Consider the following 12,140-nt stretch of genomic DNA (forward strand, 5'->3'; position numbering starts at 1 on the left):
AGAACTTGGAGGACAGTGCTGTGGGCAGGCCCTGAGCTACCGGGCTCCACCTGCAGCTTCCTGGTGGAGAGGATCAGAGATTCCCCTGGGGGGATCTGGGTTTTACCTTGACAATGGAGGAAATTAGAACCAATGAATGGGCACTGTCCTGGATGCAATGTGGTGCCCAGTGCAAGGCAATGGAAGCAAACAGTTTTGTCCTGAGAGTGTTCTTCCATGCTTCTGAGGGACTCACATGAGGGCATTAGCTACTTGGAGAAGAAACAAGCTCTAAGATGAATGCGGCATATTTTTTTTTCCCTTGAGATAGTCGAGCACATCACATTCAGAATCAAGTCATATACCTGCCACATTCAGCAGAAAACTGCCGACACAGGTAGCTGATCTGGAATCCATTCAAATCAGCAAGATCTCTTGTCCTTGGAAGTCGAGGGCCAGAGTCTTGGGTGCAGAGTCCTGATGATATCATGCCTTCTGCACAAACTTATCCTACCTGGGACCAGAAAGCAGCCACAGTCACCTGGATCTTAGGAAAAGAACATCCGTCTCAAGTATGGGTGTCCTGCTAGACTACACTTCCATCACAAGAGAGCTCCGAGAGCTGGGATACAAAAGTTCAGGAACGCCCTCATCCAGAGGAAGGTCCCGAGAGAGTCAGCCAAATTTATTGAACGTGTTAGCAATGTGGCCTGAGCAAAACAGTCACTGGGTCCAGAAGGTGGCAGCTCGGGCATGTGCTGACGAAGCAACTGGGACTGAGGCCACAGGTGTGGGCCCTTTTCTTCTCAATTTTTTTGTTTGTGCACTAACCCTATTGAATTCTCTTTTGGAGTAGTTGTGGGAGGTTGGGATATGCTGCCCTCTCTCTCACCAGTGATCAGTGAAACCAAGAGATTATCTATCACTTGCTGTGTACTTACTATGTGCTGAACGCTGATCTGAGCACATCCACGTATTATCTCATTTAACCTTCAGAACAACCCTCAGAGTCAGGAAGGCCAAAGACGAGACCCCCCAAGGCTGTGTGGTAGAGGGTAAGGGCCGGGGGTAAGGCCCAAGCAGGCTGCAGGAAGAAGTGACTGAGGGAGGAGGGTGACTGCGTGGGGAAGGAGATACAGTCCACGTGTGCTGCTGTGTCTTAGGCAGAGGTAGCAGGAGTGAAGCTTTGCTCTCATGAGTTGAGAACAACATTGGTATAAATGTTTCAGCACCGATGGGTTCAATTCTAAGATTACCGAATCACTGGGACCAAGGGGGTGGCCTACTAACTTGGGATCGTTACTAGGGTGGGCCCTGAATCACATGGATAGTGTGGTGGCCAGGGAGGGAATTAAAGGATGTGTCTAGCGAGAGTTCCTTTACCGTTTACCTATTCATAAATCCTCACTTAATACCCACCAAGTGCCAGGGAGTAAACTGATGAGCAGATCAGACACGGTTCCTGCCCTCGGGGAGCTTGCCTTCCAGTAGGGGAGACCAGCAATGAAGCAGGAGGGACAATGCCATACGCTGAGTGCTCTGATGGGGGGAAGCACACAAGGTGCTGCAGGGCCACAGGGCAGTTGTCCCTAAGCCAGGTGTGAGGGCATGGAATCACTTCTCACAGGAGAAGACATCTAAGCTAAGACCTAGACTCCATTCCCCCTGTGGCCTCCTTCTTCTCCCTTCTCCTGGCCCTAGGAATCCATCTAGACTTCAGAAACAGCAAAGCCCAATTTGGACGAATAGAAAAACCAAGCTCAACATGGACAAGTGAAAAATAAATCTGTTTTTGCCCCTATTTACAAGCCACTCAAAACCCCCAAGGTATCCATTTCCATTGTCTGTCTCCAGCCAGAGGTGGCTAGTCCCATGTTCCCCCCTGCTTCTCCTCACATCTGGATGGCACAGGAAGGGCTCTAGGTTTGGCTGCTATGGCCACCAGACCAGGCTCTTGGGTTAGGCTTCTACAAGGTGTGCAGAGGTCCGCCAGCTCCAGATGGACATTCGCTGAGATACCGTCATTCCATCTGGACAGCTGGCCTGGGAAAGCCAATGGAGGCAGTGTGGGTGCCTGTGTGGCCTTCCTGGGCGTGGACATATAATGCCCAGCAAAGACATCATCAAAGCTCCATAACTTTAGACTAGAAGGCAACTCAGATGGCACCGTGTTGTTGTTGTTGTTGTTTTTCATTTGGTCAACAAATATTTATTAAACACCTACTATGGGCCAGGCACTGTTCCAGGATAACGGGATACAGCAGTGAACAACAAAAGATCCTTGTCTTCATAAAGCGCCATTCTAGAAGAGACAAAATTGAAATCTTACTAACCTCTCAGAATTTCACTTAGTCAAAGACTTTTATCTTGATTTCCTGACTTAACTTCTTTTGATTTTTTTCACCTTGGCTTCCTGACTTAACCCTTTTTGATTGTTTTTACCTACCTTTCAAGCTTTTCCTACTTCTCTAATTCCGTTTATTGGCTTCTTTTTCTATGCTACCACTAAATGCTGAGTTTTGATAGGGGTTCTTCTCTCTTTACTGTACCTTCTCTCCCTCAGTGATGACATCCAGTGCCATTACTTTGAGTGTAATCTAGACTGAGTCAGGAAGTACAAGTAGAAAGGTAATATAACACCTAGACCAAGTTTCACATTCAAGTTCCACTTATCTTTCTTGAACTTGAACTCCTGATCTTTCTCATCAGAGCTGCTCCATCTCCAATCTTGCCCATCACTGTGAATGAAATCACCATCTAGACAATTTCCTTTTTTTTTTTGTGAGAAAGATCAGCCCTGAGCTAACATCTGTTGCCAGTCCTCCTCTTTTTTGCTAAGGAAGATTGGCCCTGGGCTAACATCCGTGCCCATCTTGATGGCACCTTGTTTTGAGATGGAGAAAGTGAGACTTGAAGAGTGGTGAGGCAGAGCCAGGACTCACCGGCAGTGGTCACACCTCAGCTGCCAAGCTTGTTGGGAATCCTCAGGTGTCCTCCATGGCCCCACTTCTCCCAGAGTTCCACAATTAGGTGAGGGTGGATCTCCCTCAGGGCTTGGTAGAATTGGTCCTTGCAGGCCCAGTCCCAGGACTTGCTGAAGTCGAACAGCTTCCGCATCTGATCCGGGTTGGTGGCCTCGGCCCGCACCCTCTCATACTGCTCCTCACTCAGCACCTGTCCATGCAGCTTGTCCAGGATAGGGTCCACCGATGTCACTCGAGCCACCAGCTGCTCCCGATACCAGTCCACGAAGTGCAGTGGGGCCGGGACATCTGGGTGTGAAGGTGAAGCTGCCAAAGAACAAAGAAGGGCTCCCACCACAGCCTCTACCTCCCATCCTCCCCCAGCTCTCTTCACTCACCTCAGCTGCATCCCTGGCTCCTTCTCCCGCTGTAACCACCAGAAAGGCACCTCTGCCCTCCCTCACGTCAGCATCTAGCCTAGCATTCTGCTTGAGCTAGGGATTCATGATGGGGGCATTTGAGGCTGTCCAGTGGGAGGTGCTAGCGCCTCCATGGGCAGGAGGAAGGGGGATGGGGAGGGACTCTGCCCCAGGGCACACACCCCTCTCCAAGGCTTGATCCCTTGTGAGGTTTGCGATGATAGAGTCCCTTCCTTTCTCTCTTCCCTCCCCTCCAGGACCAGATAGTACACTTAGAACTGCCGTGGCTCCTGTGATCTCTAACAGCTGTTACTGACCTAGCAGGGCTGGAGGGACCAGAGTAGCTGCAGGTCTGAGATCTCCTGGAGGAAAACAGATATGAGGAAGCATCTGTAACAGTGCTGGTTATTAACACAAATGATAATCTTTGACACTCCTACCTACTTCTGAGATTCTTTGATTCTGAGAACAAGCCACAGACAAATTCTGATAGAATCTGGAGTAAGGACTAGAAAGGCCTTTAGAGATTATGTAGGTGAATCCCTTCCTCATCATATGGGGAAACTGAGGCCCAGAGGCCATAATCATAGACACAGAGAGAGAGAGAGGGAAGGCATCCAAATAAGCAACAGCAATTTCTTCCTCAGCACTCCAGACATGGTTTAATCCAGTCTTGTCCTGAATGGAACCCTGGTGGAGAAATAACCAAGCCCCTTGCTAGTTAGCTTCAACTATTTGAGATCTTATTCTGAGCAGCAATCTACCTCCCTGTCCTTGTTTGGCCTAGACTCACACTGTTTGTCCTGGATTTTGACGTCAGAATCAAGATCAAGAAAATCTTAGCACTTGGGAGTAATGGATAAATTTCAACAGGAAAAACAACAGCGACAACGACAAATGAAGGGGCTTAAACAACTACTTGCGTAAGGAGAGGAAGGAGGAGTCCACAGCAGCTCATGTGGACAAGGCCTGAGATTCTGAGCAGACCCAGCTTCAGTGTCACCTGACAGCGCGGGGAGGTGGACGCAAGGAGATGGGAGCTCCGTCTGTGGGACTGGGAGCACTGGGTTCATTTGTATGAGGGAAGGAGCGTTTTCCACATTGTTCATGCTGACTGGACAGCAGGGAATCCATCCTGACTCATCTGAAAACTGGAGCATCTACTGAGGAAGCTGACTGGAATGGCAAAAGAACTTAAAACCCAAAATATGAGAGGAACGATGGAAGGAACTGGAGATGTTTAACTTGCATAAGAGGAGACTTAGGGGAGGCCACGCTCACAGGCCTCAAGTGTCTGAAGGGCTTTCCCAGGGGGAAGGAGATAGATTTTTTTCTGTCAGCTCCAAGGGACAGAACTAAGACTGAGAGGAGGAAAAGATTGGCTTAATATGAGGAAAAAGAATAATACTGCTACTATTTATTAAGGGGCACTGCATGAAACATGTACACACATCACTTTATTTAATCTTTCCAACAATCCTACAAGTTAGGCATTATGATCCTCATATACAGAGGAGGAACTCGAGACCCAAGTGAGTTTAGTAATTTTCCCAAGATCACCCAGCAAGTAAGTGCCACAGTGGGTTTCAAACCCAGGTCTGATGCTGGGGCTGGTTAGTTCTCCACCTGTGATTGCCCCCCAGCCAAGACTGAGTAAAGCCCACTCTCTTGCCACCACACCGTGTAGCCTGTTTGTAGCAGCTCAGGAGGCAGATTCACCATATTTCAATAGCTGACAAGGGCTGCTTGTCCCTAAAAGGACTGTTTAGGAGATTTTGGTTCTTGGGAGTATTGGTGCTGGACTAAGACTGTGAAGTTTCATCCATTCTTGAAAGTTCATTATTTGATTCCCTCTTGTGCACCTTGAAAATATCCAAATGATCCGGGTTACAGTATCTGATATTGCCAAAATTGGCTTAATCCATACAACCATATAACCATGTAGTTCTTATTCTTTCATCTCACATCCAAGCTACATGAGAAACTTTGCCAAAGGCCTTGTGGGTGTTGAAATCTGTTAATGCAAGTGCAGTGTGGAGACGCAATGGTGCATGGGAGAGAGCGTGGAGCTTAGAGTCAGATTAACTTGAGTTCAAATTCTGATCATATCAGCTGTTATGTAACTAGAAAAAGCCACATAACTTCTCTGGGCAATTTTTTTCCCATCAGCAAATTGTGATAATACACACACACACACACACACACTTACACTTTAATTGACTTTCTTTCTCTCACCTCTGAGTTCCCTGCACTTGTCTCAACTTTACCTGGTCTCACCAAGGCCTCCCATACCACAGTCCCATCTTTCTTGTCTCTCATTTGCAGCCTGATCCCTGACGCCAAATGGCCAACGTGGAACTCAGAGAAGAGCTGGCATTCCCTGGGGCTCCGATAGCAGAGCTCCAGTTCCTGAGGAGAGAGAGTTGTCATTTAAGAAGCCACTGATCATTGAACAAGTGAGGTCTTTCCCCACCTGACACGCACTTGGCCCTGCTCAACCCATAGGGACACTTGGATGATCGGTACTGAAATTAATCACCACCTTCGGACGCTGCTCTTTTCCTAATTTCCCACAAATCCTGACTCAGAAGGATGAGGACACAGCTGGGTACCCCACAGATGATTCAGGACTCATCTTTTTTTTTGGTGAGGAAGATTAGCCCTGAGCTAACATCTGTGCCCATCCTCCTCTACTTTATATGTGGGACGCTGCCACAGCATAGCTTGATGAGTGGTGGTCTGCGGCCGGGATCCGGACCTGCAAACCCCGGGCCACTGAAGCAGAGCGCATGAACTTAACCACTATGCCACCAGGCCAGCCCTGAGGACTCATCTTTAAATGTAGTGCTCACACATCCTAAACCGGATCCTTCTCCCTCCATCTTGAACCAGATCCTCCTTCCCCCATCTCCCCCATCTTGAATCCAAACCCTCATTTCTCCATCCCAAATCCTGTCTTCTCAATGGATCCTAAACTTGACCCACTTTCAGTCAACAGAAAATTTATATTCATCTCCTTTCCTAGATCACATCCAAGACAGAACTATTGATTCCCTACTGTCTTCCAAACATGCTCTCTCCCCACTTTCCCCAAAGTCAGTAAATGGCACTGCCACCCACTGAGCACTCAGTTTCTGGGTTTGGGCATCATCCTTAACTCCTTCCTTTCTCTCCCCATAGGCCAAGGCCTGTTGGCTCTACCTCCAAAATATGCCCTGAATCCATCAGCTTTTCTCCATTTCCACTGTGACCTCCCCAGTCAGGCCACCATCAATTCCTGCCTGCAGTATTGCAATAGCGTTTCCACTTGTCTCTGTTTCCATTCTTACCCAGCAGCTGGAGGCATCTATATGAAAGTAAATCAGGTCTTGTATTACCACGTTTAAGATCTTCTAAGAGCTTGTCATTGTACTTAGAATAAAATCCAAACTCCCACGAGGGCCAGCGGGCCCTACGAAGCCGCTGCCTCTTGTCTGGCCCATCTTCCTCCTCTCTTTGGCTACGCTCATTAAGCTCTGCCACACTGGCCTCCATTTTGTCAAGTGGAGGTATCAAGCTTGCTCCTGCCTCTATGCCTCTGCACCGGAAGCGCTCTGCCACAAGTCTCCATGTACCGGAACCCTTCTTGTCACTCAGGTCTCAGTTCAAATGTTACCTCCTCAGAAATACTTCCCCTGACCACCCAGTATAAAGTAGCCCAAATCACTCTCTTACATGGCCTGGTTGTGTTTTTCTTACAGAATTTCATGGTTCTTGGTCATTATCTCTTTAATTATTTATATAAGTCTCATCCCACCAGGATGTCAACTTCCCAAGGGCAGGGCTTTGTCCTGTTCACTGAACTCTCCCCACTGAAGACAGTGCATAGTTGGCACTGGGTAAGTGTTTGTTGAATGACTGAATCATGTCTCTCATCTCTTGTTAATGACTGATACAACAGGAAAATCCAAGGTATTCATCCTTGGATGCATGTTTCCCAACTCAAAAAATATATATCACTTCCTCCTAACTCCTGGACGTCTATTCTATCTGTCATTGTCACATGAGATGGTTCAAAGACTCATCTCACAACAGAAGGAGAAAGAAGGATTGACCCTCCTTCAACTACAGACTACCGTTCAGTGGACGCTCTGACTCTAAGCAGCAAAATCTGGGCAGGGTGAGGATTTGAATGTCATGGATGAATGTCCAGTGGCCTGAGGTCATCTGCCTTTGGCCAAAAGGAGACCCCGAGAAAGAACAAAAGGCAGCCCTGACACCCAGAAACTGATCTGATGCTCACAGCTACGCCTTGGTGTAATTACAAACTCTTCTGAGGTTGCCATCCCAGCCGTGTTGTCCTCCTGTTCCACACACACAATCTCACAGAATGTCCCCTCAGACTGGTCACCGTGCAACCCACAAAATGCCAAACATCCCCCCTCCCCACTAAATGAGTGACTGCTACGTAAGCAATTATAGCTTTATCCTTGCCCTGTCTGCCTTGCCTAGAGATAAGATTTGTTGAGGTTCCCAATCTTTGAATTGCCTCTGCCTTCTGACAACACTCAATCTAGAGCAAATCTCCATTTCCTTAGACTTTTCCCCAATTTACCCAACCAAGGCCCAAATCCTATACTGGGTTCTTTCCTACTCTCTTGTACTGAGAGTCCCCACGGTTCCCCATGGTGCCTATTCTCTTGCTGCAATGAGCCATAAACCCAGTGTGTTCAGCTCCAGGTGTGTTCCTGGTGCTTTTGCCTGGAGGGCATTGAAATGCTAGAGCCCAACACTTCTCAGTGCCCCCAAGTCAGACCCCGTCATTGTCCCCGTCCCGAATGTGACCCTCCTTCCCACTAGCTTCCTTTCTCCCAATCTTTGAAAGCATTCCTGCTCACCCCAAATCCTACTTGCTGTCTGCCCAACTCCATTTTGCCCTGTTCCTGGGAAAGCTCTGAGACTTGCCGCACGGGTATTCCCAGGCATGACCTCTGATCCCAGTGAGGGGCGAACATCTGGGCTGCTCACCTTGGGGATTATTTCTAGCGTCTCTGAACTAGACACAGTGTAGCGGGAGCCCATGTAGAGGGGGGCCAGCGGGGGCGGCTTGTGGATTCGCATGAACTGGAACTTCTTTTCTTCATCATCTACGGCCTAGGGAGCATACAGAACAAGGATCAAAGGGTGAGATGTGTCTGGTGTCTGGCGTCTGGCTCAGAGATTCTGTCCTATGGAATCTAGTCTGAATACAGTGAGGTGGTGCTTCTGTATGTTTGTGTGGGAGGAGAGGGGCTATACCACCCCTGCACCCCTCTCCCCCAATGCACTGCTACACAGAGAGCCCACCCTTGGCCTCTGCTATGTTCAGGGTGAGAATTGGGGCATTGCTGGAGAAGAAGTGAGAACTGGGGAAAGGAGACAGTTCTGGGCATAGGGCCCTCCGATCCTTTTGAGTCCTGGAAAGAGGCTGCAAAATGTTGCCCAGAGATGAGTGATGGAGCAGCAAACCCAGGCTGGGGGAGACCTTAGGGAGCCAGGAGACCAGTCCACGGCTGAGCAGGGGGCAAGATTTTCACCCACTTCAAGGTTTGTAGGAGGCCCATCTTCATTCCCAGTTGACCCATCTGGGGGCTCTTTGGCTGCATTTCGTGATTGCCTACAGCCCACCCTGGCCCAGCCTTTCTGGCTCTTACTCCACCTTCCGAATGGAGTAGTCGCTGGGGATCAGGTAGAGGTGGAAAGTGACTCCCTCAGGGTGGAGGTGATAGTAGAGCAACACGGTGGAGGTGACAGGAATGAAGCGCAGGGCAGCGTGGATCACTCTCAGTAGAACTCCCATGGGGGAGAAGCTGGGGTTTTCCAGGACCGTGTAACATGGCTCCACCCTGGCTGGCTTTTCCAGGATCATCCCCTCCTCTTTAAAGTGGGCCACTTGGAACAAGGAGGTGTCCACATGGCCCCCTGTCAAAGAATGGATTCGAGAGACGAGGATTTAGTGCCCTCACTGAGTCAGGCTTGGCTGAAGCAGTGGGGTCCCAGAGTGTAGGCTCAGTGGCCTTCCTGGGGGACCCATCCAGGGAAGGGGGCATGCCTGGGTCTGGGGCCTTTGGGAGCTGTGGGAAATACTGTCTTCAGGGTGGGAGCACTTTAGGAGCCCCCTTGAGCCAAACTCATACACAGGCCCAGGCCCTGGCCCTGAAACTGGGAAAGACACTCACCCCGTGATAACCTGTGCTGATGTGGAGTATGTCACTATGAGGGCCATTGAGTGATGCTGGCAGGTTTGTCTTGAGGCAGGTAGAGAACAAGGAGGAGGGAAGGACAGTGGGAAATGGAGTGACCAAGGGTAGTGTACATTTGTCGAGTGTTTGGCCACCCACCATGCAGACTCTTCCTTTCGGGAAGAACCTCCTTCTCCACCGCGTGTGGCTCTTGGCAGGAGACAAGCTCCCTCCCGCTCAGGAAGCTGCTACTCCTTGGCACAGGTGTGTGACCATGACTTGACTAAGTGGATGCTCCTAACCAAGACCTTGATCTTGAGGGGGTAAAGCACAGATGAAAAGACAGAGATTCTTTTGGCAGCAGCAGTGGGGTCAAGAGTCCAGTGGCCACCATGGCAGGAGGGTCCTGCAGTGGCTGTGTCCGCAACAGAAGTCTCTCCACATTTTTCTTGGTGTGACCTTGGCCACGTTCTTGGTTTCTCAGCATCTTTTGGTACTTCATTTTTTTTTTTAAAAACATGTTGCCAAATCTTTTGTTAAGTCTATAAGCTACTCAAGAATCATCCTATATATTCCTTTTCTGCCTAAATCAAACGGAATTGGTTTCTTTGATTGCAGCCAAGAACTCAGATCTATGCACCAGGTGAGGAAGTTGACACCACAAGAGAGAGCTTGAGGGATGAAGGCTGGCAGTGGGAGAGACACTGGCCTAGAGGTCAGGAGTCCCGGCTCCATCCCTGTGTTGCCAGGCAACTGCTGCAATGCAGGTGATTTCTGGGCAACAGAGGGACATCCAGGAAGCCAGGCAAGGCCCTTAGGCTGCATGGGCACCAATCAGAACATCGCTGAGTGATGTTAATGCCAGAAGGGGCCATGGAGACCATTACTTAAGTTTTCTCATTTATTAATTGCTTTTTTTGGGTGAAAAATAATACCACAGAGGTGTACATCATCTGAAAAAATGTGGAAGAATTAATCTCTGATCTCATTAAACAATACAACTATTACCATCTTTCCCTTTTCCAGTAGTCTTTCTCTGCAGCAACAGTTTTTCACGTTTCCATCGTAGTCAGTGTAGCTTTGTCTCCTGCCTTTCCCGCGTCAGTTTCAATTGTCACGAGCATCTGTCAGACCTTTCTAATGACTGCAGCATACCATGCGTGCTAGTGGATGCATCATCCTGTAATTCACTGCTCACCTCTTGTTTCAGTGCAGAGATTGCTTCCAACTTTTCGCCATGATAGATAGTACTGCAATGCACATATTCCTGCAGAGAGCTCTTCTATTTCCCTTGGGTTATTGCCTTGGAATCAATAAGTCCCAGGGGATGAGAAAAGTGCGTGAAAGGATGTGAACATTTTTATGACTTGCCAGGTTTAGCCAAATTGCTTCTTCAAGAGATGGTGCCACTTTGCACTGCTATTGGTGACACTAAGTGGTGCTCTCACCTTGCCCTCCACAGCACTGGAACGTCCTCACATGTCAGATGGGAGAACTGAAACCCTGGGGGGGGAGGGCTTTCCCCAAGGTCACCGGCCAGCCACAGCCCTAGGACCAGATCCCTGCGCTCTGACCACAGTCGTGGCTCTTACACACAGCTCCGTGCCACACTAATTTTGGCTGAATGCTGGAAGGTACTATGTGTCTCCAGCTCACCTTCCTGCTAGGGTGACCAACTGTCTCGGCTTGCCCAGGACTGAGAGGGTTCCGGGTATGAAGGGCTTTCAGACCTAAAATCAGGAAAATCCCCGGTAAATCGACATGAGTTGGTCACCCTACCATTGCACATATTGCCCTTTCCATAGATTGTAGCAGAATCCCTTTCCCCAAACCTGCTGACTGACAGTATATTTGTGCTAATAGATTGGAGAGAGGAGGGAAGCAACAGAGGAGATCCTGGTCTGAAGGGGAAGAAGCATGAGTGGTGACGGGAGCAAGTGTCACTGGCAGAAAGACCTTCTACCTGGAGCTGCCTTCAACTAGCCTCATTAGAAATATTCAGAACCAGCCACCACGGGGTAGGAGTGATTTTGTGGCAGGGTGTGGGGCCCAGGGACTCACATGCCTTTATTAAACAAAAGTGCCCAATAAACTTTTGTTTACTTATACTCAGTAAATCCAGGCCCCGTGGATGTAGCTGTGAACAGGGGTGACACGGGCCCCGCAATCCTGGAGCTCATGGCCCGACAGGGAAGACAGACAGCAAGCAGAACAATGACCCAAAGCTCATAAGAGCTGTCCTTCCTCCTTTCCAGCCTTGGGCCGCTGCCACTTTCACAGTCCAGGAGCCTGTGGGCTCTCTCTCCCTTAGACCCTGCCCTTGGCCTTGCGGCCTGATCCCACGCCCTGCCCTCCCTGCTGATGTGTCATCAGCACCTTCCAGACTCAGGTGAGCTGTTGAGGGTAAAGTGACTTTCCTGCTCAAGGAGAGACACTGGGGCCCCCACCACGTAAAGGTGGGGGCGTAGAGAGCTGTGGAGCGGAGTGGTTAATGTTATGGGCTGCAAGAATTTGACTCCCAGCAAAAGCCCTTCCTTACCAGCTCTGAGAGTCTGAGCAAGTTACTGAACCTCTCTGTG

At 49.3% G+C, this 12,140-nt stretch overlaps 1 protein-coding gene across 4 annotated transcripts in view; it reads right to left on the reverse strand.

The window, feature by feature from the left end:
• Window positions 1–271: 271 nt before the first annotated feature.
• The window catches only part of NLRP1 (NLR family pyrin domain containing 1), a 48,890-nt gene continuing 37,021 nt past the window's right edge, over window positions 272–12,140 (reverse strand). Inside the window, exons 13-19 of one of the 4 annotated variants that reach the window (XR_009222678.1) lie at window positions 9,039–9,301; window positions 8,369–8,494; window positions 5,629–5,770; window positions 3,679–3,723; window positions 2,922–3,269; window positions 2,200–2,281; window positions 272–489 (exon numbers count right to left, since the gene is read on the reverse strand). Coding sequence is in view for 2 of the 4 variants with exons in the window: in XM_058560004.1 (XP_058415987.1) it covers window positions 2,938–3,269; window positions 3,679–3,723; window positions 5,629–5,770; window positions 8,369–8,494; window positions 9,039–9,301 (908 nt within the window). In the remaining 2 variants the exon portion in view is untranslated. Of the gene's footprint in view, window positions 490–1,748; window positions 2,282–2,921; window positions 3,270–3,678; window positions 3,724–5,628; window positions 5,771–8,368; window positions 8,495–9,033; window positions 9,302–12,140 lie in introns of those variants that run through there. The other 3 variants (XR_009222679.1, XM_058560004.1, XM_058560005.1) reach the window with 3 other exon arrangements.

The sequence above is a fragment of the Diceros bicornis genome, chromosome 18, assembly GCF_020826845.1.
Source record: "Diceros bicornis minor isolate mBicDic1 chromosome 18, mDicBic1.mat.cur, whole genome shotgun sequence".
Lineage (NCBI taxonomy): Eukaryota > Metazoa > Chordata > Mammalia > Perissodactyla > Rhinocerotidae > Diceros > Diceros bicornis.